Below are 26,687 nucleotides of genomic sequence, written 5' to 3' on the forward strand. Positions count from 1 at the left end.
CAGCGGCGTCGGAGTGGCTCGGGCAGGCAGCCTCAGGGACCAGGTTTCAGAGTTGGAGAGTTCACAGGCGGTCAAGGTCACTCCGGTGCAGGCAGGGAACGAGCCCGGGGCGGAAGGTCACTGAGCGGGAGTGGAGAAGGCTGTTCCCGGCCCCCGAGGCGTGGCCGGGACCTGGGGGCCGCACTGGGTCCCGCCCCGTCGCACGGTCGCGGGGCGGGGCGGCGCCGGAAGCCGCCTGCGGATGGGACCCGGTCTGAGCGGAGCGGAGCGGGCGGCGGCGGGTGAGTGCGCGCCGGCGTCGTCAGGCACGTTCTTGAAGAGAAGGGGCTGGAACTGCGCCCAGGATCGCGCAGCCCGTGCTCGGGACGGTCTGCCGCGGCCCGGGCGAATCAGGGACCCCAAAGGGCGCGCGGAGCGGGGGCCTGGCAGAGCGCGGACGAGGTCAGGAGGTCGCGGGGTGCAGTGGGCGGTGGCCGAGGACCCGCGGCTCGGGTCTGCCGCGCCCCACCCGCAAAACGCGGCTGGGAGGCTCGCCCGCGACGCGCAGAGGGGGCTCGCCGCCCCGTCCTCTCCCTGACCCCGGCCAAGTCTTTCCGAGAAAGGTGGGCGCCAGGCGGAAAGAGCCGGGAAGAGCAGGTGTGGGAGGTCTTGGACAGAATGAGGCTGGTACCTGAGGGCAGGGGAAACCTTGATCTTTATAAGGAAAGTGACGGGGGTCGCCGAGTGCCCCTAGATGGGCTGCCTCCGGAGGCCGAAGTTCTGCGGGATAAAGACCAGTAGAGGCTAAACTAACTCCATGCTCGCCCAAGTCAACTTGGAACTGCCCTAGTGGGCAGTGTTGGACGCGTTCCTTCCAATGTCACCCACACAGAACACCCCCCTCCTACCTTCCCCAGTAAGAATCTCTGAGCTGGGCTGGTAGGCGCACGCCTTTGATCCCAGCGACTCCAGCTTCTCCGGAGGCAGACAGGAGGATCGCAAATTGGAAGACAGCCTCAGCAATTTAACAAGACCCCGTATCAAACTAAAGAATAAAAAAGTGAGAATGGGACTCGCTGGTAAAGCGCTCTCAGTCCTCAGTGCCAAAGAGGGGAGGGGGTCTTTTGGACCCTGGGATTTAGGGAGAGTGTGGAGAGGGTAAAGTGGCTTTGGGAGGGTCAGTTTTGGAAGGACTTCGCACCTGTACTTCAAAGCTAGTATCAGGTTCTAGCTTCTGCACAGATACCTGCTACTGAACCTCCCAAGCCCTCAGAGGACATCTGCCCTGGCCCAGTTCCTAGCGAGAGCTCTCCAGGAGGTGCTGCATGTAACCACACGTCCAGACCACCTCCATCTCACCGAGGACGAGGCCGGGAAACCCCAACAGGGGCAGGGCCTCCCCCAGAACCACCAAGCCAATAAATGTGGAGTTGGTCAGGTGGGGGTACTCCAGGGCCAGCCAGGCTTTTTTGATGAAGTGAAGCAGGGTCCCAGAGCACATGCTGGCAGACCATGGGAGTGTTAAGGGAATCACAAAATGACTGACTCTGAGGAGGATGGACAGGTAGCTTGGCCACCTCGCTAAGTTACTGAGGCTGACCTTGAACTCGTGAACTCGTGATCCTCCTTCCTCAGCCTCTGGAGTCTCTGGGATTACAGGTAGGGGCCTTGGCAGCCAGCTCTTTTTCAAACTTTAAGTCCCTTTGGAAATTGGTCTTTTTTTAAAAATACATTTGGGGTGTGTTCCCCCCCGGGGGCTGGCCTTGGAGTACCCACTCTCAGCCTGGCCATTAGTGTCCAGCGAGGGAGGTCTCCTGATCTTCCCTGTCCTTGAGGTAGAAGAGGAGATGCTCATAGCCCATCCAGTCACACGTTAGTGGCCTGATCATCGTGGGTGGCCACTTGAGAAATATGACTGTCCAAAGGCCAGTGTTGAAATCTATCCTCTGCATAAGCCACGATGATATAAAAAGTTGGGGTTGTCTTTGTGATCTTTGTGAAGCAACGCGGGCCCTGCTCTTGCCTTGATTGGGCTGGCATGTCTCCTGCTGTCTTCTGAGTCTTGACCTCTCGTCAGCTTTGGCAGAAATGTGACTTCTTTGCTTTCCAGTGGATTCCTAAAGGCCTCTTATTATTAAAGAAGAACCCCTTGGGATCAGGTTCATGTCTGATTGAGCAAATCCCAGTGCAAACCACGTGAAAAGTTTATCCATGAAAAAGTTCGGGGATAAGGCTGAGTACCTGTAATCTCAGCGACTCAGGAGGCTTTGCAGGAGGATAACGAGTTTGAGGCTACTCTTTACAACTTAGTGAGACTCTGTCTTGAAATAATTAAAAAAAAAAAGTGATAAAGTACCCCTGGGTTCAGTCCCCAGTACTGGAAAAAAAAAAAAAAAAGCTTTGGTGGGTGTATAATCGTTGGCCCTGTGTTCTCCCATTGATGGCGTTTTTCACGGATTGATGGAGTCTCCCATTGACTGAGGTTCGCCTGCACTGTTGCCACGAGAACAGGTCTTTGAACATTCATTCATTCCATGCTTGTATTTTGAGCACCTACCCGGTAAGTGGCTGGAAGTGCAGGTCCATGGCTTAAGCCCTTGGTTGAGGTGTCTGGCTAACTAGGTCACAGCCCAGCAGAAAGGAGTCCAGCTGTCCTTAGGGGCCGGGTAAGAATGGACACTGCAAGAGCCACGGAGAGCGGGGGTGTCCAGAAGTGTTGGGCAAGGGGCCGCTGCAGAGGAAGGGTGGAATGTGCTGGAGAGCCCTTGGCCTCCCTTCCCCAAGTGAGGCCATCAGAGGTCATAAGAGCAGAGAAAAAGACAGATTCCAGAAGAGGCCTCCCCTCCCATTACCCTGCCTGGGTGTCCTTGAAGGCCTGGGTGTTCCTTTGGCACCTCGCCATCTTTAGAGAAGCAGCTTGCCTTCATGGGTGGGTCTACCTACTTGGGCGAGTCAAAGGCTAATGATCCCTGGGGACAGAGGGCACTTGGGCTGAACTCCTTTGGCCAGCATACTGCCTGTGAGGCCTGCCCTGGGGCTGCTGGCTTTCTCTTTCCACAGGGACTTTGTCCCCTGGAGGGCCTGGTAACAGGTTTGTTTGCCTACCTGGAAATTAAAGCTACGCTGACATGACAGGCACTTGGTGATATCTGTGCTACACCTGTCCCCTTCTCTCCTGGCCACCCTACCTTCTGCCACATGTATGCTGAATAACTCCTACTGTTGCCCCCACCCCCCAGGGCTCTGGCTATGCTGTTCCCTCCTCCAGAAAGGCCCCTGACCCAGCTTCTTTTCAGAGATCTAGGATGTTGCCCTGAGTCCCTGGGTGGTCCAGTGGTCCTCTGTCCCCAGCATAGCTCCAGAGCCCCTGCCCACCCGCTTGGAAGTGGGACTTTCAGGATATCTTCCTACCTTATCATGGATTGCCAGTCCTTGGGGCAGGGCCCATCCCAGAGGGACCCATGCCGAAGGGGGCAGGGGAAACCCACCCCACCTTTGGCCTGCCTCATGGCCTCCATGTTCCCAGGCGCTGCTTAGCTCCTGGTGCCCTCTCTTACCTGTGCCTGGGATCTTGAACCTCCCTGGCTCCTGGCGACCCAGGAATGTTCTTCTTTTGGCCTAGTTGGCAGAGTTAGTCTGAGGAATACTTGGGATCAATTCTGGACAACCTTTCTGAGGACTTGGGTCTGTGAAGATAGTCCTGTCCCCATGGGTACTTGTCCTGTCCTGGTCCCAGCACTGCCTAGGGTTCAGTTTCTTCATCTGTAAAATGGGAGGGATGCTCCAACCTCAGTGCATTGGGGTCGTTTGGCCAATGGGAAACAACTTAAATCCCCTCCAAACCCTGTGCCAGAGCTTCCATCCCCTGTGTCCCTCAGAGAAAACGTGAGCGGTGGGCAGCTGACCACCAGTGAAAGCCGTGCCTGGAGTTCTAACTGTAAGCCACCCCCGACTGTGGGAAGGTTGGGGGACCGTGTTGGGTCACCATGGCTTGGAGCCCTGTGTGTTCAAGGACAGTTCAGGGTGTTAGAACTGGTGGGGTCTTAGAGCCCCACTCACAGGGAGTAAATTTTATTATTTTTTTGTGCCAGGGATTGAACTCAAGGTCACTTACCCACTGAGCCACACCCCCAGCCCTTTGTATGTTTTATTTAGAGACAAGGTCTCACCAGCTTGCTTATAGCCTTGCCAAGTTGCTGAGGCTGGCTTCAAACCTGCGATCTTCCTGCCCCAGCCTCCTGAGCTGCTGGGATCACAGGTGTGTGCCACCCGACCCTCCTCCAGGGGGAAATTGAGGCTTAAGGAGGGAAGGGTCTGTGCCCCAGGCTACACTGATGATCAGACCTTCCAGTGCTGTGGTGTGGCCCCAGAAGGTCCCAGATGGACTGGAACCCGCACCCCTAGGAAGCTGTTTAGCAACTTCAAGGCTGACCTTAGAGTCCGTGTCCTCCTCCCTGGACAGCCCTGCCTGTCCCCCACTGTCCGCCTCCCCCTCCCTGAAGCTCGCGGAGCTGTTGGGCCTCCCTTGATGCTCTGTGCAGCGAGCGTTGCCTCTTCCCCTGGCGCCTCCCAGTGGCCCTCGCCTGTGTTTGGTGTAGTCTGGGGCAGGTGTGGTTGCCTGTTGCTGAGCCAGTGTCCACAGCAACCCCGGCTGCTCTTAGATTTCAGCTTCCACTGTCTGAAGGCCGCACACCATACGTGTCCGTCTCTGGGGTACCGCTGGGCTGGAGCAAGCCCCCTAGTTAAAACCCCAGGTCAGCCTCTCAGCCCATAAGAGCAGACTGGGATACTACAGGTGACCCTGTCCACAGTCAGGTGGGCTGAGGGAGCCCTGATATTTTAGTTAGCCTTATCATTACTGTGATCAAAAGACTAGTAAAAATAACATAGAGGAAAAGTTTTTTTTTTTTTTTTTTTCTTAGTACCAGAGATTGAACCCAGGGGCACTGAGCCCCACTGCTAGCCCTTTTTTATATTTTATTTAGAGACAGGGTCTCCCTGAGTTCTTTAGGGCCTTGCTAAGTTGCTGAGGCTGGCTTTGAACTCATGATCCTCCTGCCTCAGCCTCCTGAGCTGCTGGGATTACAGACGTGCACCTTTGCACCCGGCTGAGGAAAAGTTTATTTGGGGCTCATGGTTTCAGAGGTCTCAGTTTGTAGGTGGCTCACTCCCTTGTTCTGACCCCTAGGCGAGGCAGAATATCCTGGTGAAAGGGCGTGAAGGAGGAAAGCAGCTCAGAATATGATCTGCAGAAAGCAGGGTCAAAATATAAAGTCCCAAAGCAGTGACCCACGTCCTCCAGCCACACCCTTCCTGCCTCTACTTGCCACGGTGGATTAGGTCATGGATTAGGTTAAGACCCATAACCCAGTTGTTTCACCTCTGAAAATTCTTGCATCATCCAACACTGGAGCTTTTGGGGGACGCCTCATGTCTAAACCCTAACACCCAGCCACGAGGCTCCTTTCCCCGCTGTCAGCTCTGTGTTTGAGCATCTAGTGACCTGGCCACTGCTTTCCTCAGCTCTGACCTGGGCCCAGGGTTCCCCAATTTCAGTTCCTCTGGCTTCTCCAAGGTTTACTCTCAGTTTGCTGGGAACTGGTCGCGGGTGAGTGGGAGCCTGGGCTGGGTCCAGCCTGCAGACCTGGCCCTGCATGCTCCCTACTTGCTTCTCCCATGACCGCATTTGTCCCGGGGTCCCTGCTGCCACCTCTCACCTCATATGGAGTCTGCTGACAGTGCCCTCCTCCCTGACCCTCTCTGACCAGCAGACATTCCTTGGAGAGTTCTCCCAGAAGGATTTGGCTGTCCCATTTCTGGAGGCATGTCTCCCAACTGTCCCTGGAAAGCTGCAGGCGTGGGACCTGGCCCCCTGCCGGCTCCGCCCCACCCCATGATCACAGCCTCATTTCACACCACATTTGTTTAAGTTCATTTGTGGTGTTGTGACAGAACGCCACAGAGCAGGGGATTTATTACCAACAGGAATGTCCTGACTCACATCTGGAGGCTGGGAGTCCAGGAGGGCAGGGTTACATCTGGAGGGCCTTTTTGCTGTGTTCTCCTGTGACGAGGGCAGAAGAGGGTGGGAGAGCAGGAGATTACACTAAACCTCAAGGCCTTTTATTTGTTTATTGGGTGCAGGGGATTTAACCCAGGAACCCTTTACCACTGAGCTGCATCCCTCAGCCCTTTTTTTTGGTGGGGTGGGTACCAGATATTGAACTCAGGGGTGCTCAACCACTGAGCCACACCCCCAGCCCTGGTTTGTATTTTATTTAGAGACAGGGGCTCACTGAGTTGCTTAGCGCCTTGGTTTTGCTGAGACTGGCTTTGAACTCTCGATCTTCCTGCCACAGCCTCCCGAGCCACTGGGATTACAGGCGTGTGCCATCACACCCAGCTCCCTCAGTCCTTTTAATTTTTTTTATTTTGAGACAGTTGCTTATGGCTTTGCTGAATTGCTGAGTCTGGCCTTGAACTTGGCAGTCCTCCTCCCTCAGCGCCCAGAGCTGCTGGGATTACAGGTGTGCACCTCCACATCGGCTCAAGGTCTTTTATAATGACTGCTGCTCCTTTCCTGGGGTAGAACCTAAATGACACAGCACTTTCCATTAGGTCCCAACATGGTCACATTGGGGGACTTCGTTTCCAACATGTTTGATTTTTTTTTTTTTTTTGAACGGTACCATGGGATCGAACCCAGGGATGCTCTACCACTGAACTACATCTCTGGTCCTTTTGAAAAATTTTATTTTGAGACAGGGTCTTGCTGAGTTGCTGAGTCTGGCCTTAGGTTTATGATCCTCCGGAGTGGCTGGACCGCTGTGTTCAGTGGCAACACGTGCTTTGGGGGATACATTCCAACCAGAGCAACATTCTGTTTTGGAGGAGTCTCAGAGGAGCTAAATTTTGGAACCCCTTCTGGTCCAGGGCTGGAAGCTGAGGCCATCCCATCAGACCCTGCTAACCGACCTTCTTAGATGTGGGCCACAACCTGGTGACTTGCGAGCCTGGCAGGATCTGGTTGCTGTGTTTGCTTCATGTAGGTCTTGAAGGGCCTTCCTTTCCTTGGGCTGAGTCTGAGCTGGCCAGTTCTGCACGGGCACACCCCTGTCTCTAGCCGTTCACCTGCCCAGCTTCCCGCATCATTTACCTTGTGCACCTGATAATGTAAATAACTTGGGAAGCGCTACCATTTTAAGGGCAAGGGTCGCGTTTGTCTGACCATGGGTGGGGTCCACAGCAAGAGCATGTCAGAGAGTAGGTGCTCCATGTGAGTGTCGCTGAGTGACTATTACTTCCAAAGTCTGATGACGTATACTGGGTAAAAAATGGGCAAAACAGTTTGTTTAACGTGTGCAAAAAAATAGAACTATAGGTGCGAAGAATATCTCTGGGGCTGCGCAGACAAACTTGGTAAAAATAGGTGTCTCTGGAGAAGAGAGCAGGCTGGGTGGGGGCTGGGGTGGAAGTGGGGTAGCACTTCTGAATTTAATTCACATTTTACAAAACTGAAGTTTTGTTAATGAGGGATTGACCTCATCGGCAAAGGTCAGTTCCTGGCATTGGAGTTCAGGCCTGTTTTGCCATGGGCACCCCTGTCCTTCCTGCCCCCTTGACTCTGATTTGGTTTCTTCCCGCAGTCCAGTAGTGCCTGGTTCAAGATGGGGTCCCAGGTCTCGGTGGACACAGGAGCCCTGCACGTGGTGATCGTGGGCGGGGGCTTTGGTGGGATCGAGGCTGCCAGCCAGCTGCAGGCGCTGAACATCCCCTTCCTGCTGGTGGACATGAAGGACTCCTTTCACCACAATGTGGCTGCCCTTCGGGCCTCCGTGGAGAGCGGTAAGGTGTTCCTTTCCGGGGCTGCCTTTGTGAGCATGGTCTTGTCACTGCTGTGGAACATAATTTCAGGGACTGATTCTCTCACATAGGGCAGGTTTCCTCAATTACACCAATAGATACTTTCCAGTCAGTGGCTTAAGCAGCTGCCATACTAAGGCCTCACAGTAAGAGCTTGGGCTTTTCCAAGGACCCAGGGCCCAGATGGACACTAGCAGTCAGGGGGACCTGGGTGCACCTGCTGGCCCAGCTCTGGCCAGGGGAGCTCTGTTGGTGCGTGGCTCAGGAGAAGCTCAGCCTGCTTCTGCACTGTGAACTTCGTGTCCATTCCCTAGGATTCGCCAAAAAGACGTTCATTTCCTATTCGGTGACTTTCAAGGACAACTTCCGGCAGGGTCTGGTGGTGGGGATAGACCTGAAGAATCAGACGGTGCTGCTGCAGGGTGGCGAGGTGAGTGTGGCGGGCTGTCCCCTAGCCTCAGGAGGCCCTCTGGAGGACCAGAGTCTCTAGGGCTGAGAGAGAGTCACCTGAGGCCTCCAAGCCCTGCCTGTTGCTGGACAGATAGCAGGTTCTTCATAAAGGGAGGCGGGACCACAGCAGCCACAGGGTATGGTGGCAGCTATTTCTTGAGTTTTTCCTGTATGTCAGGCAGTGTTGTAACCCTTTATGTAAATCTCATTTAACGTTTGCCATGACAGTATAAGGTAGGTGGTACCCTCATTTTACATAGGTTAAATAGCTTGCCTAAGGTCATCCAGCTGGTAAAAGACTGAGCCAAGGTTTGAATCCAGGCAGTTTCAGCCCTGGGTCCATGCTCTGGAAGCCAGTGTCCTGGACGAGGACCAGGCCTGGCCAGCCATTGAGGTTCTCCTCATTGTCCAGAAGCTAATTAGACACAAGCATGAGGTTATATTCCCCGAGTTGGGAGGCCACAGGGGGCCGGGGTTCCTTCACTCATCTTCACGCTCCTCACGCCAATGTCCAAGCCCGGTGCCTGGTATATGCTTGCAGGGGGCTGAGCTCTATCTGTGAGTGGCCACCAGCCCACACAGTGGATTGAGGGACAGCTCTAGCTCAGCCCCCAGTGCCGTGTGTACAGCTAAGGGGGGGACTGGAAACAGGAGACAAGCTCCTGTCCTCAATGAGTATGTGACTTAGTGTGAATCAGTGGTTCTTGAATTAATTTAAGGGACCAGGGACTCACTAGTTGGAAAGGTGGCTGAGTGTCTCCTAGTCCTTCAGGTTTGATCTGTGCTCCTCTGAGTCCTGAAGGGTCCACGAGGGCGTGGGCTGAGTGGGTCAGACTCCCCGGTCCCCTCCCACTGGAGCAGCTCTGTACCTGGGCTCCAGAGTATTCCCCTCCTCCCTCCCTTCCTTCCCTTCTCCCCCTCCTCCACTCTGTTCTTTTGGTGCGGGTGGGAGGAGCCTTCTAGAGTGTCCAGGAGACTCCAGACTCTACACTGGAAGTGCGTGCGTTCCCGTGCCTGGTTTCCTGTTCCTTGCCGACCTGCCTCCTGGGGTGGAGGCTCTCCCCTCCCATAGGGTCTGACTCCGTGGGTCATGTATGCTGCAGGCAGGAGGTAGAGTCCGCTTGCTTCAGTCTTGGGTTCTGGTGCCCTTCCTGGGTAAGGCACTCCAGTGGTAATTTCACTCCCTTTCAAGAGGGCTGCCCCCTTGGTGTGCCCACGGGCTTCTTCTAGCCGGTACTCCTTGACCACTGGGGATCTGGTGTTAGATACAGAAGCCCAGGCCTCCCCCACTCTGTCCTACCCTCATCTTTCTTCCTTCCTTTCTTCTTTCTTTTTTATTTATTTATTTTTTTTGAGGGGTGTGCGAGGGATTGAATCAGGAGCACTTTACCACTGAGTCACATCCCCGGCCCTTTTTATTTTTTAATTTTAAGACAGGATCTCACTCAGTTGCTGACACTGGCCTCGACCTTGTGAGCCTCCTGCCTCAGCCTCCGAGTCACTGGGATGATAGGCCTGCACCCAGCTCATCTTTCTCTGTCTTGTGCCTCACAGGCCCTGCCCTTCTCACATCTTATCCTGGCCACGGGCAGCAGTGGGCCCTTCCCTGGCAAGTTCACCAAGGTTTCCAGTCAGCAGGCCGCCATCCAGGCCTATGAGGACATGGTGAAGCAGGTGAGCTGCTGCAGACAGGCATGAGCAGTGAAAGCAGATGAGGGGACAGCTGGGGCCACAGCTGGGCTGCAGCAGGGACACTGTGGGAGCTGCAGAGCTGCTGAAGCAGCTGGAGAGTTGGAGAGTTGCTAGGAAGACATTTCCCGGGAGAGACCTTGGACCTGTCACAGAGGCCTGGACACGCGCTCCGCACGCGCTGCTGTGCTTGGTGCGTCCCAGGCTCATCCCTTTACACTCACCTGCCCTCCTGATTGCCCAGGGCTTTGGGTTTTGTAGAGCCAGTTTAGTCCCCGTGATCTCCGTCAGTTGGCACGGTAATCCTACACGGAGGGTAGGAGGAGGCCTATTTGGATCCCAGATATGGAAAGAATTCTCTACCTTTCCTTTTTCTTTTTTTGCGGTGCTGGGGATTGAACCCAGGGCCTTGTGCTTGTGAGGCAAGCACTCTACCAACTGAGCTACATCCCCAGGCCTCTTTCTTTGGCCAGGGAGCCCACACCATAGGCGGAACCACCAGGCAGAGGGCGGATGTGTGTGTTTTTATGTCCCCGTTCTCTCCAGATCCAGCGCTCACAGTTCATCGTGGTGGTGGGCGGAGGCTCCGCTGGAGTGGAGATGGCAGCAGAGATTAAGACAGACTACCCCGACAAAGAGGTGAGGCAGGCCCCTGGCTTTGAGCTCCAGGTGATCACTTTGGCTTTGAGCTTCTGTCCACTTTACCTGATGAACGTCAGGAATTTGCTCAGGGCTCTGGAGGTTAGAGTCCTGTTCATATAAGCCAGGCACATACGTGTGTTTCCCCGTCTTGTGCAAAAAAGGGAGATTCTGCAGGGCATTTCCCCAGGGAACCAGGACCTGGGGAAGTGCTCTGGGTGTGCCCCATTCAGGGAGAGGTGCGGCTCCCTTGGCAGACTCCCAGCATCCGATCCAGGGAAGGTATCCTGTAAAGGTGAACTGTGTCAGCGGGGCGCAGTGGCGCACGCCTGTCATCCCAGCGGCTGAGGAAGCTGAGGCAGGAGTCATGAGTTCGAAGCCAGCCTCAGCAAATTAGTGAGGCCCTAAGCAACTCAGCGAGACCCCGTCTCTAAATAAAATATAAAAAGGACTGGCATGTGGCTCAGTGGTTGCATCCGTGCCTTCAATTCTTGGAACAAACAAACAACAAGCAAAAAGTGAACTGTGTCACCTTCAGAATTTAAGCTCTGGTAATAAAACCTAGACTTTTAAATTTTTATTTATTTATTTACTTATTTTTTGTGGTGCTGCTGGGAATTGACCCCAGGGCCTTGTGCTTGTGAGGCAAACACTCTACCAACTGAGCTCTATCTCTGGCCCAAACCTAGACTTTGATTACCTCTTCTTGCTGACAGCCACCTTGAACAAGGACATACTCAGGTGGCTTTTGGACTGTGCCCGATGGTGTAGCCCTTGCCTGAGAAGGCTCCATGGTGGGCCACACGGTGGGAGCCTGCCGTGTAGCCCCGTGCCTGCCTGGGCTGGGGGACCACTGGCTAGCATGCCTTCTGTCCACGGGAGGGTGGCGTTGGCCTGCTCTGACCTTTCTAATGCTCAGGGGTGCAGGGGACAGGGATAGAGAACCTGCCCGGCACCTGGAGAGAAAGAAAAGGTCCTGGCCTGCCCTGGCTTGGCGAGTAATGAGTGACGTTGGTAACCCTGGTCCTTTGGGCGGGTGCCTGTCTAGAGCCGATGCAGGCAGCTTCCCAGAGGCAGGGAGCCAGCGAGCTGGTTCTTTTCCCTGAGGAAAAGCAGTTGGTTTTAAAAAGAAATCAATGTGAGCTAATTGATGTATGACTGTCGTCTGACAAGTTGTTGGCAATTGTGATGAGTGGTTGATCTGATTAAAGGTTATTCATTTTGATTTATGAGGGTTATGTACAAATGAACAGCCAGGTGAAGACGTTCATAGGATGAGGTCTGGAAGGGTCCTGAGTGGAGGAGCTTCTGTCCCCTGGAACTGGGGTGTACACTCTCCTGGAATGTGTATGTGATCACCAGCATGGGGCTCTCCAAGCCCTGCTTGGAGTATTTGGAGCGTCATCACCTAGGCATGACCAAATATTAACTTACTCTCGGCTTCTTCCCCCTCCCTGGAGGGTGCAAAGTGGGGCTGGAACCTGGTTTGCTCTTTCTGGTGGCTGGTCCCCATCCAGGAGCCCATCAGGACTCACCCCACTAGGGAAAGATGCTCCCATCACCCAGGAAATTCCAGGTGATTCGTCCCTCAAGTCAGATGCTGCTTTCACTTGGGATGTTACAAAGGTCTTAGAAGCTTTAGGTCAGAAACTAGGGTCGAGTACCAGATGTTAGAACAGACGAATTCTCCCTGCACCCCTGGGTGTTCAGGGGTGTTAAGAGCTCTGTCAGGAAGCAGGGGTGGAGACCAGTATGTGTATTTGTTATATCACAGGCGTAAGGACCAGTCTAAAGTAATAAATAAGGTCAGATAACTCAGTATAATATCCTCTTGTCTATACCTTGTAGGCAAATAAGAGTAACACAGTGGCCACTCTCTAGTGAGGAATTAATGTGTGCTAGGTTCTCTCTCTCTCTCTCTCTCTCTCTCTTTTGGTACCGGGGAGTGAACCCAGAGGCACTTAACCACCGAGTCACATCCTTTAGCCCTTTTTGTATTTTATTTGGAGACAGGATCTCATTAAGTTGCTTAGGATGCTAGCTTTGAACTTGGACTCCTCCTGCCTCAGCCTCCCGAGCCGCTGGGATTACAGGCGTGTGCTCGCATGCCCGGCCTTATCTCCTTTTAACATAGTTTCTTGTTTATGATTCCTTCATTCCTAAGGGGGACAACCGAGCCGTTTTGATAGGTCTCTGGGAGGTGTCTGAGCATTGAAGTTGGGGTTTCAACCAGGTGGTCTGACTTCAAGCCAGCCTTTGAACATGCTGGGCCCCTGAGCTCCTAGTGCTCATGCGGCCCACAGGCACACACCTGGAAGCGCTTATTTTAGAACCAGCTATCATGTTGGCACCAGCCTGGTTTAAAGTTGGAACGCCAGTAGTAGTATGCTTGAATATAATTTTCCAGTAGCCCCGAGGTAAGGTGTGGATAGCGGCACGGGAGTGGTCTTCCACCCAGGGTGCGGGCGGTACTGAAAGGGTCCTAGACTGGATGTGGGCTGGGGCCCTGCTCACCACTGATGGGTGCCAGCGCTGTGCACGTGACGTCCCTGAGGCCTCGGTTTTCTCAGCAGGAAACTTGAAATAGGGAAGGAGGAGGGCGTCCTGAAGGTGGGGAGGAGAGCCGGGGACTCAGGGGTTCCTCTGAGCCCTGTGCTTGCTTTGTTCCCAGGTCACTCTCATCCACTCTCAAGTACCCCTGGCTGACAAGGAGCTCCTGCCCTGCGTGCGGCAGGAGGTGAAGGAGATCCTTCTGAGGAAGGGCGTGCAGCTGCTGCTGAGTACGAACGGCGTCAGCCCTCCCGCCCCTCCCTGACCTGCCGAGATGGGGCTCAGAGCTGGCCGCGGCCACCCAGTCTCCCTTCCTCTGTGTCCTGGGGGTTCCGCAGGAGGCACCAGAAACAGTCTCGAGCATCACAGTCCACTGGAGCCTCGTCCAGCTGGAGGCCCACGTCACGCAGGCAGCAATGCCTTGCTGTTGCTCTGGGCACGGGGCAGACACGGGCCATCTATTTGCTAAACGGTGGTGTGGGGTACCTACTTCATGAACCACGTGTATAATGAACGATGTATATTAATTTTTTTTTTGGAACTGGGAATTGGGCTCTTTATCACCCAGCCTCACCCTCAGCCCTTTTTATTTTTTATTTTGAGGCAGTGTCTCACTTAGTTTCTGAGGCTGGCCTGGAACTATTAATCCTCCTGCCTCAGCCTCCCGAGTTGCTGATTATAGATATGTGTCACCATTCCCGACACTGAATCTTTTAAAAAAAAGTGGATTTGAAGGATTTGTCCTGAAACTTGATGTCTCTGCTAGAGGGAATAGGTGTGTTGGTTTCCTTTGTGAGTGATGAGCGTGGCTTTTATACAGATTGGGAGGGGAGAGACCTACCCAGCATTTGATTTCTTTTCTTTTCTTTGTTTTTGTAATACTGGGGATTGAACCTGGGGCCACTTAACCACTGAGCCACCCCCATCCCCAGCCCTTTCTTTTTTATTTTGAGACGGGATTCACCGAGTTGCCGAGGCTGGCCTTGGGCTTGTGATCCTCCTGCCTCGGCCTCCTGAGTTTCTGGGATTACAGGCTTGTGCCTCTGTGCCTGGCCCACCCAGCATTTTAGAGGGGGCTCTGGTCGCAGTGGTGTGACGCCCATACTTTACTGCACTGGACCTTGGCCTCCTGTGCTTTGTGGGGAAGGTGGCGAGGCATCTGCTATGAAAGTCCCTCACTGGTTGTGGAGGACGGGTAGTGCCCTGATTTCAGGCTGAGGGTCCAGGAAGCTGGCTTCTCTGCTCTTCCCTGTTCTTGCTTTGCCCGTGGTGTGTTGATGGACAGGAGGCTGACGTTCAGCAAGGCACGCTTGAGGCTTTCTGTTGAATAGCTCTTCCCAGAACTTCTTGGGAAGCTCAGCTTCACTCCCCTCTGGCAGCTTCTTGGAATCTTCCTCCAGTTGGATGCCCTGGGGCCAAATGTCCAAGTTGTGTTTCTGGGGAAGTTAGGGGGGCAGGGGAAGGGTGTGGTGGGAGAGGGGAGCCGGAGAGACTGCCTAGCTGGGCCTCCTGCAGTCAGCCTTGGCACAGCCGAGCCTCCTGGTCAAGGGCCCACCCTACCCCTCCCACACAGGTGAGCGGGTGAGCAACCTGGAGGAACTGCCTTTCAATGAGTATCGGGAGTACATCAAAGTGCAGACAGACAAGGGCACAGAGGTGGCCACCAACCTGGTGATTCTCTGCAACGGCATCAAGATCAACAGTTCTGCCTACTCCAGTGCGTTTGGTAAGCAGGAGACCCAGGCCACTGCCTCATTCTCCAGCACTCTTTGAGATGCGCTGTAGTCCTTGACCCTGAATCAGTCCACGTCCCCGCCCTGGCTGCTCACTTGCTTTCTTCTGCAATGGTGACCTCAAACTATGGATCCCTGCTGGGAGACCAGAATCTTCTAGCATTGGGACTGCCCCCTAGTGGTAAGAGGTAGGAACAAGCTTCTAAGAGATGAGAAAGTCCTATTCCTGCTATGTTTATGGGGATGTGAGGGAAGTTCTGGGTGAGACCCTTCTCTGTTCACAAGTCCCTGTTCTTTCCAAATATGAACCTAAACATAGGACTTCCTCAGCTCCTAATGACTTTGGGGGATGGGGGCCTCTTTTTTTTTTTTTTTTTTGGTACTGGGGATTGAACCCAGAATGGCTTAACCACAGGGCCACATCCCCAGCCCTTTTTATTTTTTATTTAGAGACAGGGTCTTGCTGAGTTACCTAGGGTCTCACTAAGTTGCTGAGGCTGGCTTTGAACCTGTGATCCTCCTGCCTCAGCCACCTGAGCGGCTGGGATTGCAGGCATGCGCCACCTGGCCTGGCATGCCCTCGTTTCTTACAACTCAGGGGCCGATGTGAAGGAATCCAAGCTGTTTAGTTTCCTAGAGGTTGGGGGTAACCAACGGATGTGTTTAAGCCTCCAGTAGCCCCAGTCCTGTCATTTACTTCTGAGCATCCTTCCCTGTCAAGGAGCTTCTGCCGTGTGTCCTGCAGGCAGTGATTATTCACCTCCAGAAAGAAGCCAGTTGAGGGTGTGCACAGGTGGGGTTGGTCCTAATGTGCTTTCCAAGAGAATTTCTTTTAATCCATTAAAAAGAAAAACTGCTTAAAGCAGTTTATCATTTATTTTATTTCATTTTACTTTTTTTATGGTTCTGGGGATTGAACCCCAGGCAGTCTACCACTGAGCTACATCTCTAGCCCTTTCTATTTTAAGACAGGGTCCTGCCAAGTTACCTAGACTGGCTTGGAACACACAATTCCCCCTGCCTCAGCTTCCTGAGGCACTGGGATTACTGACATGTGCCACCACACCTGGCTTAGTTTATCATTTGTTAAAGCCTTGCATTTATTTTCAAATTCCGGGTCTATGTTCAAAAGGAATTTTAAAACTTGGCTAGGCATGATAACGTGTAAGCAGTGAAGGAGCTCTGTGCATGTTAGAGAGGCAGCTTGCTGCTATTTTGACTGTCTCTGCCCTGGAGCTTATAAACTGGCCTTTGCAGGAGGGGTCAGAGGGGGGGACCCCAGCAGGAACCCCGAAGGTGGAGGATGGCTTCCTAAGCATGCACCTCTGAGGACCACTGGACTGGCACCCCATCCTCATCCCCCGTGTCTGGTGGCTGCGTAGCACAGCGACTCAGGGACTTGGTCTGGGTGTTTCCTTGCCTGGCAGAGGGCCGGCTGGCCAGCAACGGTGCTCTGCGGGTGAACGAGTTCCTCCAGGTGGAGGGCTATAGCAACATCTATGCTATTGGTGACTGCGCTGATGTGAAGGAGCCCAAGATGGCCTATCACGCCGGCCTCCATGCCAAGGTCGCTGTGACCAACCTCATCAACTCCATGAAACAGAGGCCCCTCAAGGCCTACAAGCCAGGTAAGGGAAGCTCGGTGCTCCTCAGTTTTAGAGAGTTTGGGGTTAGATATGGGGAAGACTTTGTGCTATAAGATGACTGACAACTAGACCACACTCTCAAAGCTTTTGAAAATAAACGGGGGACTCACCAGCCTTGCCAGAAGTCGTACACACTTCCCCGCCCTGAGTCTGCAGGCCCAGGAGGAGTGCGCTCTGGGAGTCACAGGCCGGTGACCTTCAGGGGGCTCTGCTCTGCGTGTGTCTGCTCCACAGGTGCGCTGACCTTCCTCCTGTCCATGGGCAGAAACGACGGCGTGGGCCAGATCAGTGGCTTCTACGTGGGTCGGCTCATGGTGCGGCTGGCCAAGAGCAGGGACCTGTTTGTCTCCTCAAGCTGGAAAACCATGAGGCAGTCCTCTCCTTGATGGGGAGGCCAAGTGGGAGACATGTCACTGCCGCAGATGGTGACAGACCTCAGGACAGAGGCACCCGCCTGACAAGTGCCAAAGCGCCCAGGAATAAGATGCTAATGGTGTGCAATCTGGAAGGACAGCACCTGTGAGGCCAAACGTGGGAGGGAGGGAGGGAGGGCGGGAGGGAGGCATTAAAAAAACATGTCCTAGAGGATTCCTTCTGGGTTTGGCAGGTCTGCTTGCAGCAGCGCTGGCTGGAAGGCCTTGGGGAAAGGCTCCTCTGGGACAGTTGTGTGTGTGTGTGTGCGTATGTGTGCACGTGTGCATGTGCCGAGGGCTTGGGGAGGTTTCAGAGCTCAGGGTAGTGCAGAGAGCTGAGTCCTGGGGACTGGAAGCCCATCTGTGAGAACAGGAAGGGGAGCCTGCAGATTGAGACCAGCCACGGAAGAGGACCTGGGCGGGGGAGGTGGCCTGCACCCTGGACCTTTCCCGTCACATGGGGTGGTGAAGTCTATACATCCCACAACTGCCGGGAGTCACGTTTAAAACTCCCTTTCACGGTTAGTGCCTATACTCCTTTGATTTGTTTGGGGTATCTTTTTAGATGGGGTCTCACTGTGTGGCCCAGGTTGGTCTCAATCTCCTGGGCTCAGGTGATCCTCTTGCCTCTGCCTCCCGAGTAGCTGGGACCACAGGGCCTGTCAGTGCACTTGGCTAGTCCCTGCATGCATTAATTCTCATGATCCTTTCTGTATTTCCATCTTAAGATCATGACTGTAGGCCATAGGTGCACTTAAGAAGAAAGAGACAAATTTCCCCTCTGGTGAATCCCTCCTGACAGAGTTTTTGCGAAGCTGACAGGTTAAGGCTGGAGCCAGGCTTGCCAGCTTCTGGAGGTATTTAAGGAAAGGCAGCAGGTAGGGTGCCGTCCTGTTACCCTTCAGGGAGCAGAAGGGGGTTCTGCAGGTGCCCCCCAGTATATTTCCAGGCTACTGTCCCTGGGAAATTTATAAATAAAACTCCGCCTGCCGGGAGTGGGGAGGGATCCTTGAGGGACTTTGTGGTTTTGTGCGTCTGGTTTCCTGGACAGCTCAAGGCACCTGTCTGCAGGCCCAGCTCTGTGGCAGTAATGTCTGTCACTCACCTGTCAAGGTGTGTAAATGACTCTGCATTTGAGAGAGATCTTCCAATGTGGAAGAGTCCGTTTTGGATCACCTAGTCAAATCTCCATGGCAGAACTTGATGAGTCCATATGAATAAATTCAGGCTGACAGTTCCTGTCCTGTCCCTGCTCACCTTTGATGGTGGCCTCTGGGGACTGGGACAGAGTCCTGGGGACACCAGACTCACTTAGGTTCTCAGCCCATTCCACGTTTGGCTATGCTCCATGGTCGGTTCCACTTTGTTGCCAAGGCCTAAGTGAGACATCCTGTCTCCTGGAGGATGGTGACCCCCCTGGTGGCTTCATCACAGCCAGTGGGCTCACCCTTCCCAGAGGCTGGACCGCCGCCTGGCAACACAGGCAGTGGTCCAGTCTGACCTGGGACCTGGCCTAGCATGGTGGGACTCTCAGCCCGTGAGTGAAAAGCCTTGTTCTATTTACTAGAACATTCTAGAAGTATCCATCCAGGGGGATGCAGTTTTCCATATGGAGGAAAAATGTTGCAATAAAGAATATGTTATAAGAAAGACACTGGATCTTTTATTTTTTTTTCCTTTCATTTTCTTTAAAAAACAGAATAAAACAAACAAATAAAAAGCCCAAAGCAAAAAAACAAAAAAAAAAACAAAACAAAACAAAAAAAAAACCAAAACTTGAGGAGTCGTTACAGATACCATAGGGGAAGGGGCCGGGAGGGGCCCGGAAACAGAAAAGCACCAGCGGGACGTCTGTCCGCCTCCGCCGCAGAACCACCGAGCCCGACTCGCTCTCACTCCTTCCCTTGGCTACAGGAGGAACGAGAGATTTAAGAATCATAAAAGGATTTTTTTTGTGTGTGTGAGCGCGTGTAAAAGTCGATGCTAGAAATCTAAAACGAGGTCTGTTTTTTTTGTTTTTGTTTTTTAAAAAGTCCTAAAACAACAGGGAGAAAAACACATGGAAAGGAACCCCTGGTGGGAACCTGGGTAAATGCGGACGAGGCCCTTGGCAAGGAGAGTGAGGCCGAGGGCACCCTCGGGCCTGGCCCGCCGGCCCTGCCCCTCTCCGCCGCCTCTGCTCCTGCGGCTCCCTTCCCCACTCTCGGACTCGTGGCTCTCCCGCGACCCTGCCGGAGCCGCTACTTGGCGTCCAGCTTGGCCATCTCCTGCACGTAGATGCCGATGCTCTCGCTGTCGAAGAGCAGGAAGTACACGTTCTTCAGGGAGGACGCGCTGGAGTCGTCGAAGTGGGCCGAGATGGCCTTGAGGGTCACCTGGGCGGCCGTCTGTTTGGGAAAGCAGTTTCTGTGCCGAGGCAAAAGGAGAGAACGTGTCATTTTGGTCCCAAGACCCTGGGTCCTAACTCTCCCTCAGCCTGTGAGGGCAATGCCCTGGGTTCCTTCTTATTCTGGCCTTGGGCTCTCATTTGTACCGAGTGGGGCATCATGGGCACAGGGTTGGGCCACATGTCACCTCTGGCCTAGCCAAAGGGCCATCTTGGAGTTGTCCCCACTTTATAGTTACCACACCAACAGGTATGGTTTTGGCCAACATCATAGGGCTGCCAGGTGAAGGTGCTCTGGTTTGAAACTATATTACCTGGATCAAGTAGAACTTGGCTGTAAGGATGCTAGCAATTTGGCTGGGTGTGGTGGCTTGGGAGGCCGAGGCAGGAAGATTGTGAGTTCAAAGCCAGCCTCAGTAACTTAGTGAGACCCTGTCTCAATAAAAAATTAAAAAGGGGACTGGGGAGATAGCTCAGCTGGTAGAGTGCTTGCCTCACAAGCACAAGGCCCTGAGTTCGATCCCCAGTACGCAAAAAAAAAAAAAAAATTAAAAAGGGCTGGGGATGTGACTCAGTGGTTTCAGCAACCCTGGGTTCAATCCCTACTACCAAAAAAAAAAAAAAAAAAAAAAAAAAAAAAAAATCCAGCAATTCAGCTCAACAGCTTGTTTTCAAAATTCCTTTTCCATGTACTCACTATTTTATGGGCTCTTGGATGTGCCAGCGTGATTTTGTCTGTGCTTCCAGGCAGGGCTGGGCTGCTATATGTTTGCTGAGAGTCCCAAGCACCAAGAGTGCTGTCCACCAGCCTCTGGGGACCCTACCATAATGGTTACTTGGGGTCGGCCACCAAAGACCCCCGGCACAGGTCCAGGATGGGCCTGCCCTGTGTGATTTCTCACGTGTGTGTGTGTGTGTGTGTGTGTGTGTGTGTGTGTGGTCCAGTGTGGACCAGCACTGCCCGTGGGCCCACTTAGAGAGAATGCAGCCCAGGGCCTCGGGCCTGGACTGGGGAGGGCCAGCACTGCTGTGGTGGAGACAGGGTCACAGCAGGAACCCAGTTGCTGTCTCTTCTTCCTCCTGGGACGCGCCTGCCTGTGTTACAGAGCCTGGCCTCAGGTAAGCACACCCTCAGGCATGGCCTTTCACAGCTTGGGTGCCTCTGCAGACCTCAGCCTTCTGGCTCTGCTGTTCCCCAGCAGAGGAATCAATCCCCTGGCGATTCCAAGGCAGATGAGGGGTGGGGGAGAGGGTCCACATCCTAACCAGGTGATGGCCCTGCCCTGTTCCATGGACCACACTGAGTAGCAGGGATTGAACCCATGCGTGTTCTACCACTGAGCTACATCCCCGGCCCTTTTGTTTTGAGAAGAGTGCTATGGTTTACAAAAATACATAGAACCCAGTCAATAAATGGGCTAAGGAAATGGGCAGACCCTTCACAGAAGAAGATATTCAGGTGATCAACAAATATATGAAAAAGTGCTCATCATCCCTAGTAATTAGAGAAATGCAAATTAAAAGCAGCCTAAGATTTCATCTAACTGCAAGTAGAATGGCTATTATCAAGAACACAATAATAAATGTTGGCGAGGATGTGGGGGAAAAGGCACACATACATTGCTGATTGAGTTGTAAATTGGTGCAGCCACTCTGGAAAGCAGTATGGAAACTTCTCAGAAAACTTGGAATGGACCCACCATTTGACCCAGCTATCCCACTCCTCGGTTTTATACCCAAAGGACTTAAAATCAGCATACTACAGTGATGCAGCCACATCAATGTTCATAGCAGCTCAATTCACAATAGCTAGATTGTGGAACCAACATTCAATTGACAAATGGATAAAGAAACTGGTATATATATATATATATATATATATATATATATATACACAATGGAATATTACTCAGCCATAAAGAAGAATAAAATTATGGCATTTGCTGGTTAATAGATGAATTTGGAAAATATCATGCCAAGTGATATAGGCCAAGCCCAAAAAACCCAAAGGCCGAATGTTTTCTCTGATAAGTGGATGGACAATATATAACGGGGTTGGGGGGTGAGGGGGGGAAGAGAGGAATGAAGGAACTTTGGATGGTGTAGAGGAAAATGGGGCAGGAGGGTGTGGGGGACAGAAAGATAGTAGAATGAGACAGACAGTATTACCCTATATACATGAATGGTGTAATCTACATCGTGTACAACCATAGAAATGAAAAGCTGTAGCCCATTTGTGTACAATGAATCAAAATGCAGTCTGTAAAAATAAAAAAAAATTAAATTAAAAAAACAACAAAACAAAAAAGAGTGCTATGGTTTAGGTATGAGGTGCTCCCCAAAAGCTCATGTGTGAGAGACAATGCAAGAAAGTTTAGAGGTGAAATGACTGGCTTATGAGAGCCTTAATCCAATCAGTGAATTAATCCCCTGATAGGAATGAATTAACTGGGTGGTAACTGTAGGCAGGTAGGGTGTGGCTGGAGGAGGTGGGTCATTGGGGATGTGCCTTGGGTTTGTATTTTGTCCATGGTGAGGGGAGCGCGCTCTTGCTCGCGCTCTCTCTCTCTCTCTCTCTCTCTCTCTCTCTCTCTCTCTCTCTCTCCCCTTCCTGGTTCCATGTCCTGGGCCATTTCTCTGTGCCACACCTACCCACCATGCTGTTTGGCCTCACCTTGGACCCAGAGCAATGGACTTGTCTGTTTATGGACTGAGACCTCGGAAACCGTGAGAACCAAATTAAACTTTTCGGACCCAAAGGTCGCGGCAGCAAAAAGCCTGACTAAAACCCAGGGTCTCACTCAGCTGCCCACCCTGGGATTCTCCTGCCCCAGCTGCATTACAGGCGCGTGCCACCGTGCGCGGCTCAAGCTGGTGTTTTCTGATCATGCATTTTACACGGTGGGCAGCTGGTGGGGATGTGGGCTTTGCACACCGCAGGCTATGCGCAGGGTGGGCAACTTGGTCAGACATCAACACGCCACCTTGCCTCTGCCACAGGAAGCTCCCTGAGGGCCCCTTTTTGTCTGGGCTTTGACGTCAAGGAGGCAGGGCTGGCCCCAGCCATGGAGAGCTGCCTCCTGGTCGGCCAGGGGCCCATCTCTCCCTGTTTGGAAGGTGGGAAACCGGGTTCCTTTCTCTACTGCCTGGCTAACATGCCGTGGCTGAATCTTCTGGAATGGAAGATGAGATGGAAGGTGAGCGGCACCTGGTTCCCGTGAGAAGACTGGAAAGATCCACTCCAGAGATGGCCCCCTACCTGCCACTGGGAAAGGGCGGGAAGGCGACCGACTTTAGCTTCTTGTCCTCGGCTGCTGACAGGCAGTTTTTGATGGTCTCTTCAAGTTGTTCTTCACATTTGTCGGAGCCCCACTGGGGGATGTGACAATGGATGACGAATTTGGCTGCCAGTCCACTGGATTGGCTGACGGCAGCTGGGACAAGGGAGAGAGAAACGCTGCAGGTTATTTCCTAATTTCGCTTTATGGCGGGAGTTAGGCCAATCAGCACACCTCGGAGTCTGATCCAGGGGGTAGGTGGGGAGGGGTCGGGGATAAGGAAGCGGAAGAGCTGACACTCCCTGCTTCCCATCGGGCGCTGTTGGGATGGCCCTGGACGGTCAGCACGAGCTTCAGGGCAAAGCCTCCAACGCTGACGTGACAGCTGGTCAACCTGACATGGTCTGCCAGCGAGGCCCGGATTAGGAGCCTGCTCACAGGGGTTTTGGTCGCAGGAACACATCTGCATGTTCTCTGGTGCCACGGTAGATTGGGTAATGGCCTCGCCACAACACCCAGGTCCTAACCCCTGGGACCTGTGGATGCGCCCTGACCCCCGTGGCCAGAGGGAATTTCCCGATGTGACTAAACAGGAGATTGTCCTGGATGATCTGCTGGGCCCTAGAATGTGATCAGGTGGGTCCTCTGAGAGGGCGGCAGGCAGGAAGGCCCAAAGTGGGAGACAGCAAGGTGGTGGCAGACGCAGAGATGGGGCGCCCTGTCCAGGGGCCAAGGATGCTAGGGCCTGGAGCCGGGAAGGGCAGGGCAGGCCTCTCCCTGCGCCTCCAGAAGGCACCGGCCCTGTGACACCCTGGTCTCGGTCCTGAGAGCTCGCTGTGGACTGCTGACCTCATCGCTCGAAGAACGTATCTGTGTTTGAAGCCACCAAGTTTGTGGTCACGTGTCAGGGCAGCACGGGAAAGAGATGCCACAGTTTTAAAAACAGCTGTGTCTGTCCGACCCCGGCCCCACAGACATCCCGCCTGGGTCTGGTGTAGGCCTGTGCTGTGCTCTTGGGATTTGGGGGCCCTCCTGAGCCGTCTAACTTGGTCGTACATTTCCTCGGCCTGTCGCGGTACTGGGTGGCCTCTGTGTATCCTGCAGACAGCAGGGGTTCAAAGTGAGACCCAGCCAACCTGGACCCACAATTTCAAATGTCAATCACGCCAGCCTGGCCCATTCTTCTTTGTCTTACTTTTTACTCCCCTGAACATCGTTCCCGTTGGCAACGGAGCCGATAAGCACTGTGGCTGCTGAGTTTGAGGGACGTCCCCGTGGCTGCCCATCCCCAGGGCAGCAGTCCTCTGACCCACTGGCCCTACTTAGAACCCTGGGGCAGCTGTAGCTTCAGTCCCGTGCTGCTTGTCCCTAAGCCACCTGCCTGGTGGAGCTGGGCTCTGTGCCTCAAGGGTCCCTAGTCCTCCTAAAGTGGCCAGGCTCTGGGTGCCTTGGCACTCTGGGGCAGTCATGGCCACCAGGGCAGTGCTTGTGACATACACGTGTCTGCCAGCTCTGGAGCCAGGTGTGGGGTTGGCTTGGGAGATTTATCCGAAATACGTGATGCCCCCCTAGTTTATGAGAAGTGCGTCCTAGTGATCCCACAGTGTCAGAGATGCTGTAACTACTTGCTTGGATGGCTGGAGACTAAGTCCAGGGGACCCCCAGTCAGTCAGTAGGCTGTAAGCGCCTCGCCTTCCCAGTGCGGAGTGGGTCTAACAGAATCAAACGGGAATGAGCCAGTCCACGTGGAGGGAGGGACAGTGGGCTTCGTAGCACGTGGACTGACTTTATGACCTTGTGTGTTTGTATGCAGAGGCAGAATGTGGCCGATTGATCTGGACATGGTGCCCTGGAACCTGGAACCTGGGGCTGTTCTGCAGAGAACCTAGGACCCTGATTTGGCCCTGATTGGGGCAATTTTTCTGAGGCTCTTGCTGCTCTCATGGGCTGGAGGGGTTGGTTCTTCACACCCATGCCTAATTTATTTTGTATATTTTTTAACTATAGTCATGTTACCAGCTGAATGATATTCTTCTGAATCTAAAGTCATTTTTAAACGAGAGGAATATGCCTATTGGCAGCATGAAACATTCCATCAAGGGGAGAAAAATAATTTTGAAGGTAGCCCATGATAGCACTTCAATCCAGAGCACCGCATCTCCATGACAACTGGAAATGGGAAACGGCATCAGCTGCCGTGGCTTACGATGCTCCCCAGAGGTGCCTGGGATGGGTCATGCTGTTGGTATAAGCACTTGGTATAAGCACCCACTAACCCCACTGACGGACTGGCCCGCAGCCATCTCTGATTGATGTGATGTCCCTGGTGGAACACTTTCACCTGCTGAGGTGCTTTCTGAGGATGGCATGCTGCTGCTACAAGCTTCCAGAACCTTCCCTCAGAGGACCGTCACAGTGTGGAATACCTGACATGTTCTCAGGCATCACCATAGCAAAAAGGAACTGCAGGGCACCCTGTTGTCCTGCCAGGGGGCACTTCGGATCCCTGGTCTCCATGACCCCATGGTCTTCCTTCTAATGGGGCTTCAGCTTCCCACAGCTGCCTCGGTCTTCCTGCCTGTGGGGTCCAGGGCTCTTGCCTGCTGCAGGATCCATCTGCAAGCCATCTCCCTGTCGGCTTTCAACAGCACCCTGCACCCTGTGACCTTTCTGGTGCCCCAGGCCCAACATGTGCCCAGCAAAATCGTCATTCACTTGTCAAATTCCAAAGGAGTGTGCAGGGACCACCTTCACAACCACCCCGCTCCCACCCTGCAGTGTGCACTGCAGATGCTTAACTCAAACTGGCTCTGAGTCCTACAACAAATTCAGGGATGTGTCTGCCATAGTCTCTGTCACTTCCCAGGGCAGCATGTGGTAGGGCAGGTGCTTGAATAACCACAGAATGAGTGGGAAGTCTGACTCTCCATCCACTTACTCATCTGCATCCGTCCTTGGCATCCCCTCCCGACTAAGCTGCTATCTGGTGCTGCCCCTCACTGGTGCTGCTCCTAAAATATTTCCTAATGTGCCCTCGTCACACCCTGTACATCAGGGTGGGACTGCACTGTTGTTGATCTGCTTTCTTTACCTATCCCAAGTGCACTTTAAAAAATTATTAAATTGTCTTTTTTGTCGTGGTGATGCTGGGATTGAACCTAGGGCCCAGTGCGTGCTAGGGAAGTGCTCGGCCACCGAGTCACATCCCCAGGCCATTTAATATTTTTTTACTTATTTTAATATTTTTGAAATCAGGGTGCATCTTACAATTGCTGTCAGCCAAGATTGAAGCTGAGTTCTTTCAGAAAAAAAAGTTGCATTTCCTTCTATGTCACCTGGGGACACTACCAAACAGAGGTCACACCCCACCGACCTCTCTCCCTGAGGTTTTGGGCAGCACCGAACCTGGCTGCAAACCTGCAGAAGTACTGGTTTACAGTTCAGGTCGACCAGCAAGCGGCCTTTCCTCCCCACCTCTTTCCACCCAATGCAAAGTCAAGACGGGTACTGACTGTCCTTTCTGCAGGTAGATCACCATGCTCTTAATCTGAATGTCCCAGCCTCATGCGAGGTCTCCTATTAGCCCACTGTTGAAATCTAATCTTAGTGGTCCATACAGTAAAGGCATATCTTAAAACCAAGGGTGTCTTTTAATTAAATGAAACATGAAGTCAGATCCTAATGAACTCTCTCCCCTTTTCCCTTCTTCCCAGGCTGCGAGCCCTAACTGGCCCCAGACTGCACATACCTAGACACAACATATTTGCATCAATTTACGACTGCTTCCTGCAGCCCTCCACTTCCTTCTGATTGACTTCTGGTTCCTTCCAGAAGGTTCTGAATGGCTGCCTCTCAATTTTTGCATGTCTGAAATTGTGCATTATTTACTCTCACTCTTTCTCTCTCTCTCTCTCTCTCTTTTTGTATTGGGGATTGAACCCAGAGGTGCTTTACCACTGAGCTACATCTCCAGCCCTTTTTACTTTTTATTTTGAGAGAGGGTCTTGCTAAGTTGCTGAGGCTGGCCTTGAACTTGGGATCCTCCTGCCTCAGCCTTGAAG

The 26,687-nt window shown here is 53.1% G+C and overlaps 2 protein-coding genes across 4 annotated transcripts in view; one reads left to right on the forward strand and one right to left on the reverse strand.

Annotated features, from left to right (window-relative positions):
* On the forward strand, positions 1–18,982 carry AIFM2 (AIF family member 2). Of its 3 annotated transcripts, none has more exons than XM_079135803.1 (9): positions 1–76; positions 7,626–7,824; positions 8,157–8,272; positions 9,847–9,966; positions 10,528–10,620; positions 13,292–13,400; positions 14,744–14,896; positions 16,331–16,531; positions 16,784–18,982. In XM_079135803.1, the coding sequence occupies exons 2-9, from the start codon at positions 7,647–7,649 to the stop codon at positions 16,933–16,935; spliced, it is 1,122 nt and encodes a 373-aa protein (XP_078991929.1). In that variant the 5' UTR covers positions 1–76; positions 7,626–7,646; the 3' UTR covers positions 16,936–18,982. The 3 variants fall into 3 exon arrangements, with proteins under 3 accessions (XP_078991929.1, XP_078991931.1, XP_078991930.1); XM_079135805.1 differs by lacking the exon at positions 1–76 and adding an exon at positions 333–602; XM_079135804.1 differs by lacking the exons at positions 1–76; positions 10,528–10,620.
* A 138-nt stretch (positions 18,983–19,120) lies between these two features.
* Positions 19,121–26,687, reverse strand: part of MACROH2A2 (macroH2A.2 histone) — a 52,210-nt gene continuing 44,643 nt past the window's right edge. Inside the window, exons 8-9 of the mRNA XM_079135806.1 lie at positions 22,608–22,782; positions 19,121–19,368 (exon numbers count right to left, since the gene is read on the reverse strand). Coding sequence (XP_078991932.1) covers positions 19,203–19,368; positions 22,608–22,782 — 341 coding nt within the window. The 3' untranslated portion in view covers positions 19,121–19,202. The remainder of the gene's footprint in view (positions 19,369–22,607; positions 22,783–26,687) is intronic.

The sequence above is a fragment of the Sciurus vulgaris genome (genome assembly GCF_902686455.1).
Source record: "Sciurus vulgaris genome assembly, chromosome: 4".
Classification (NCBI taxonomy): Eukaryota; Metazoa; Chordata; class Mammalia; order Rodentia; family Sciuridae; genus Sciurus; species Sciurus vulgaris.

Bases quoted from the DNA above. Each gene is read 5' to 3' on its own strand.
- AIFM2 (XM_079135803.1), top strand. From the start codon at position 7,647: ATGGGGTCCCAGGTCTCGGTGGACACAGGAGCCCTGCACGTGGTGATC. The intron at 7,825-8,156 runs GTAAGGTGTTCC...TCCATTCCCTAG, and splicing joins TCGGGCCTCCGTGGAGAGCG to GATTCGCCAAAAAGACGTTC. The intron at 13,401-14,743 runs GTACGAACGGCG...CCTCCCACACAG, and splicing joins GGGCGTGCAGCTGCTGCTGA to GTGAGCGGGTGAGCAACCTG.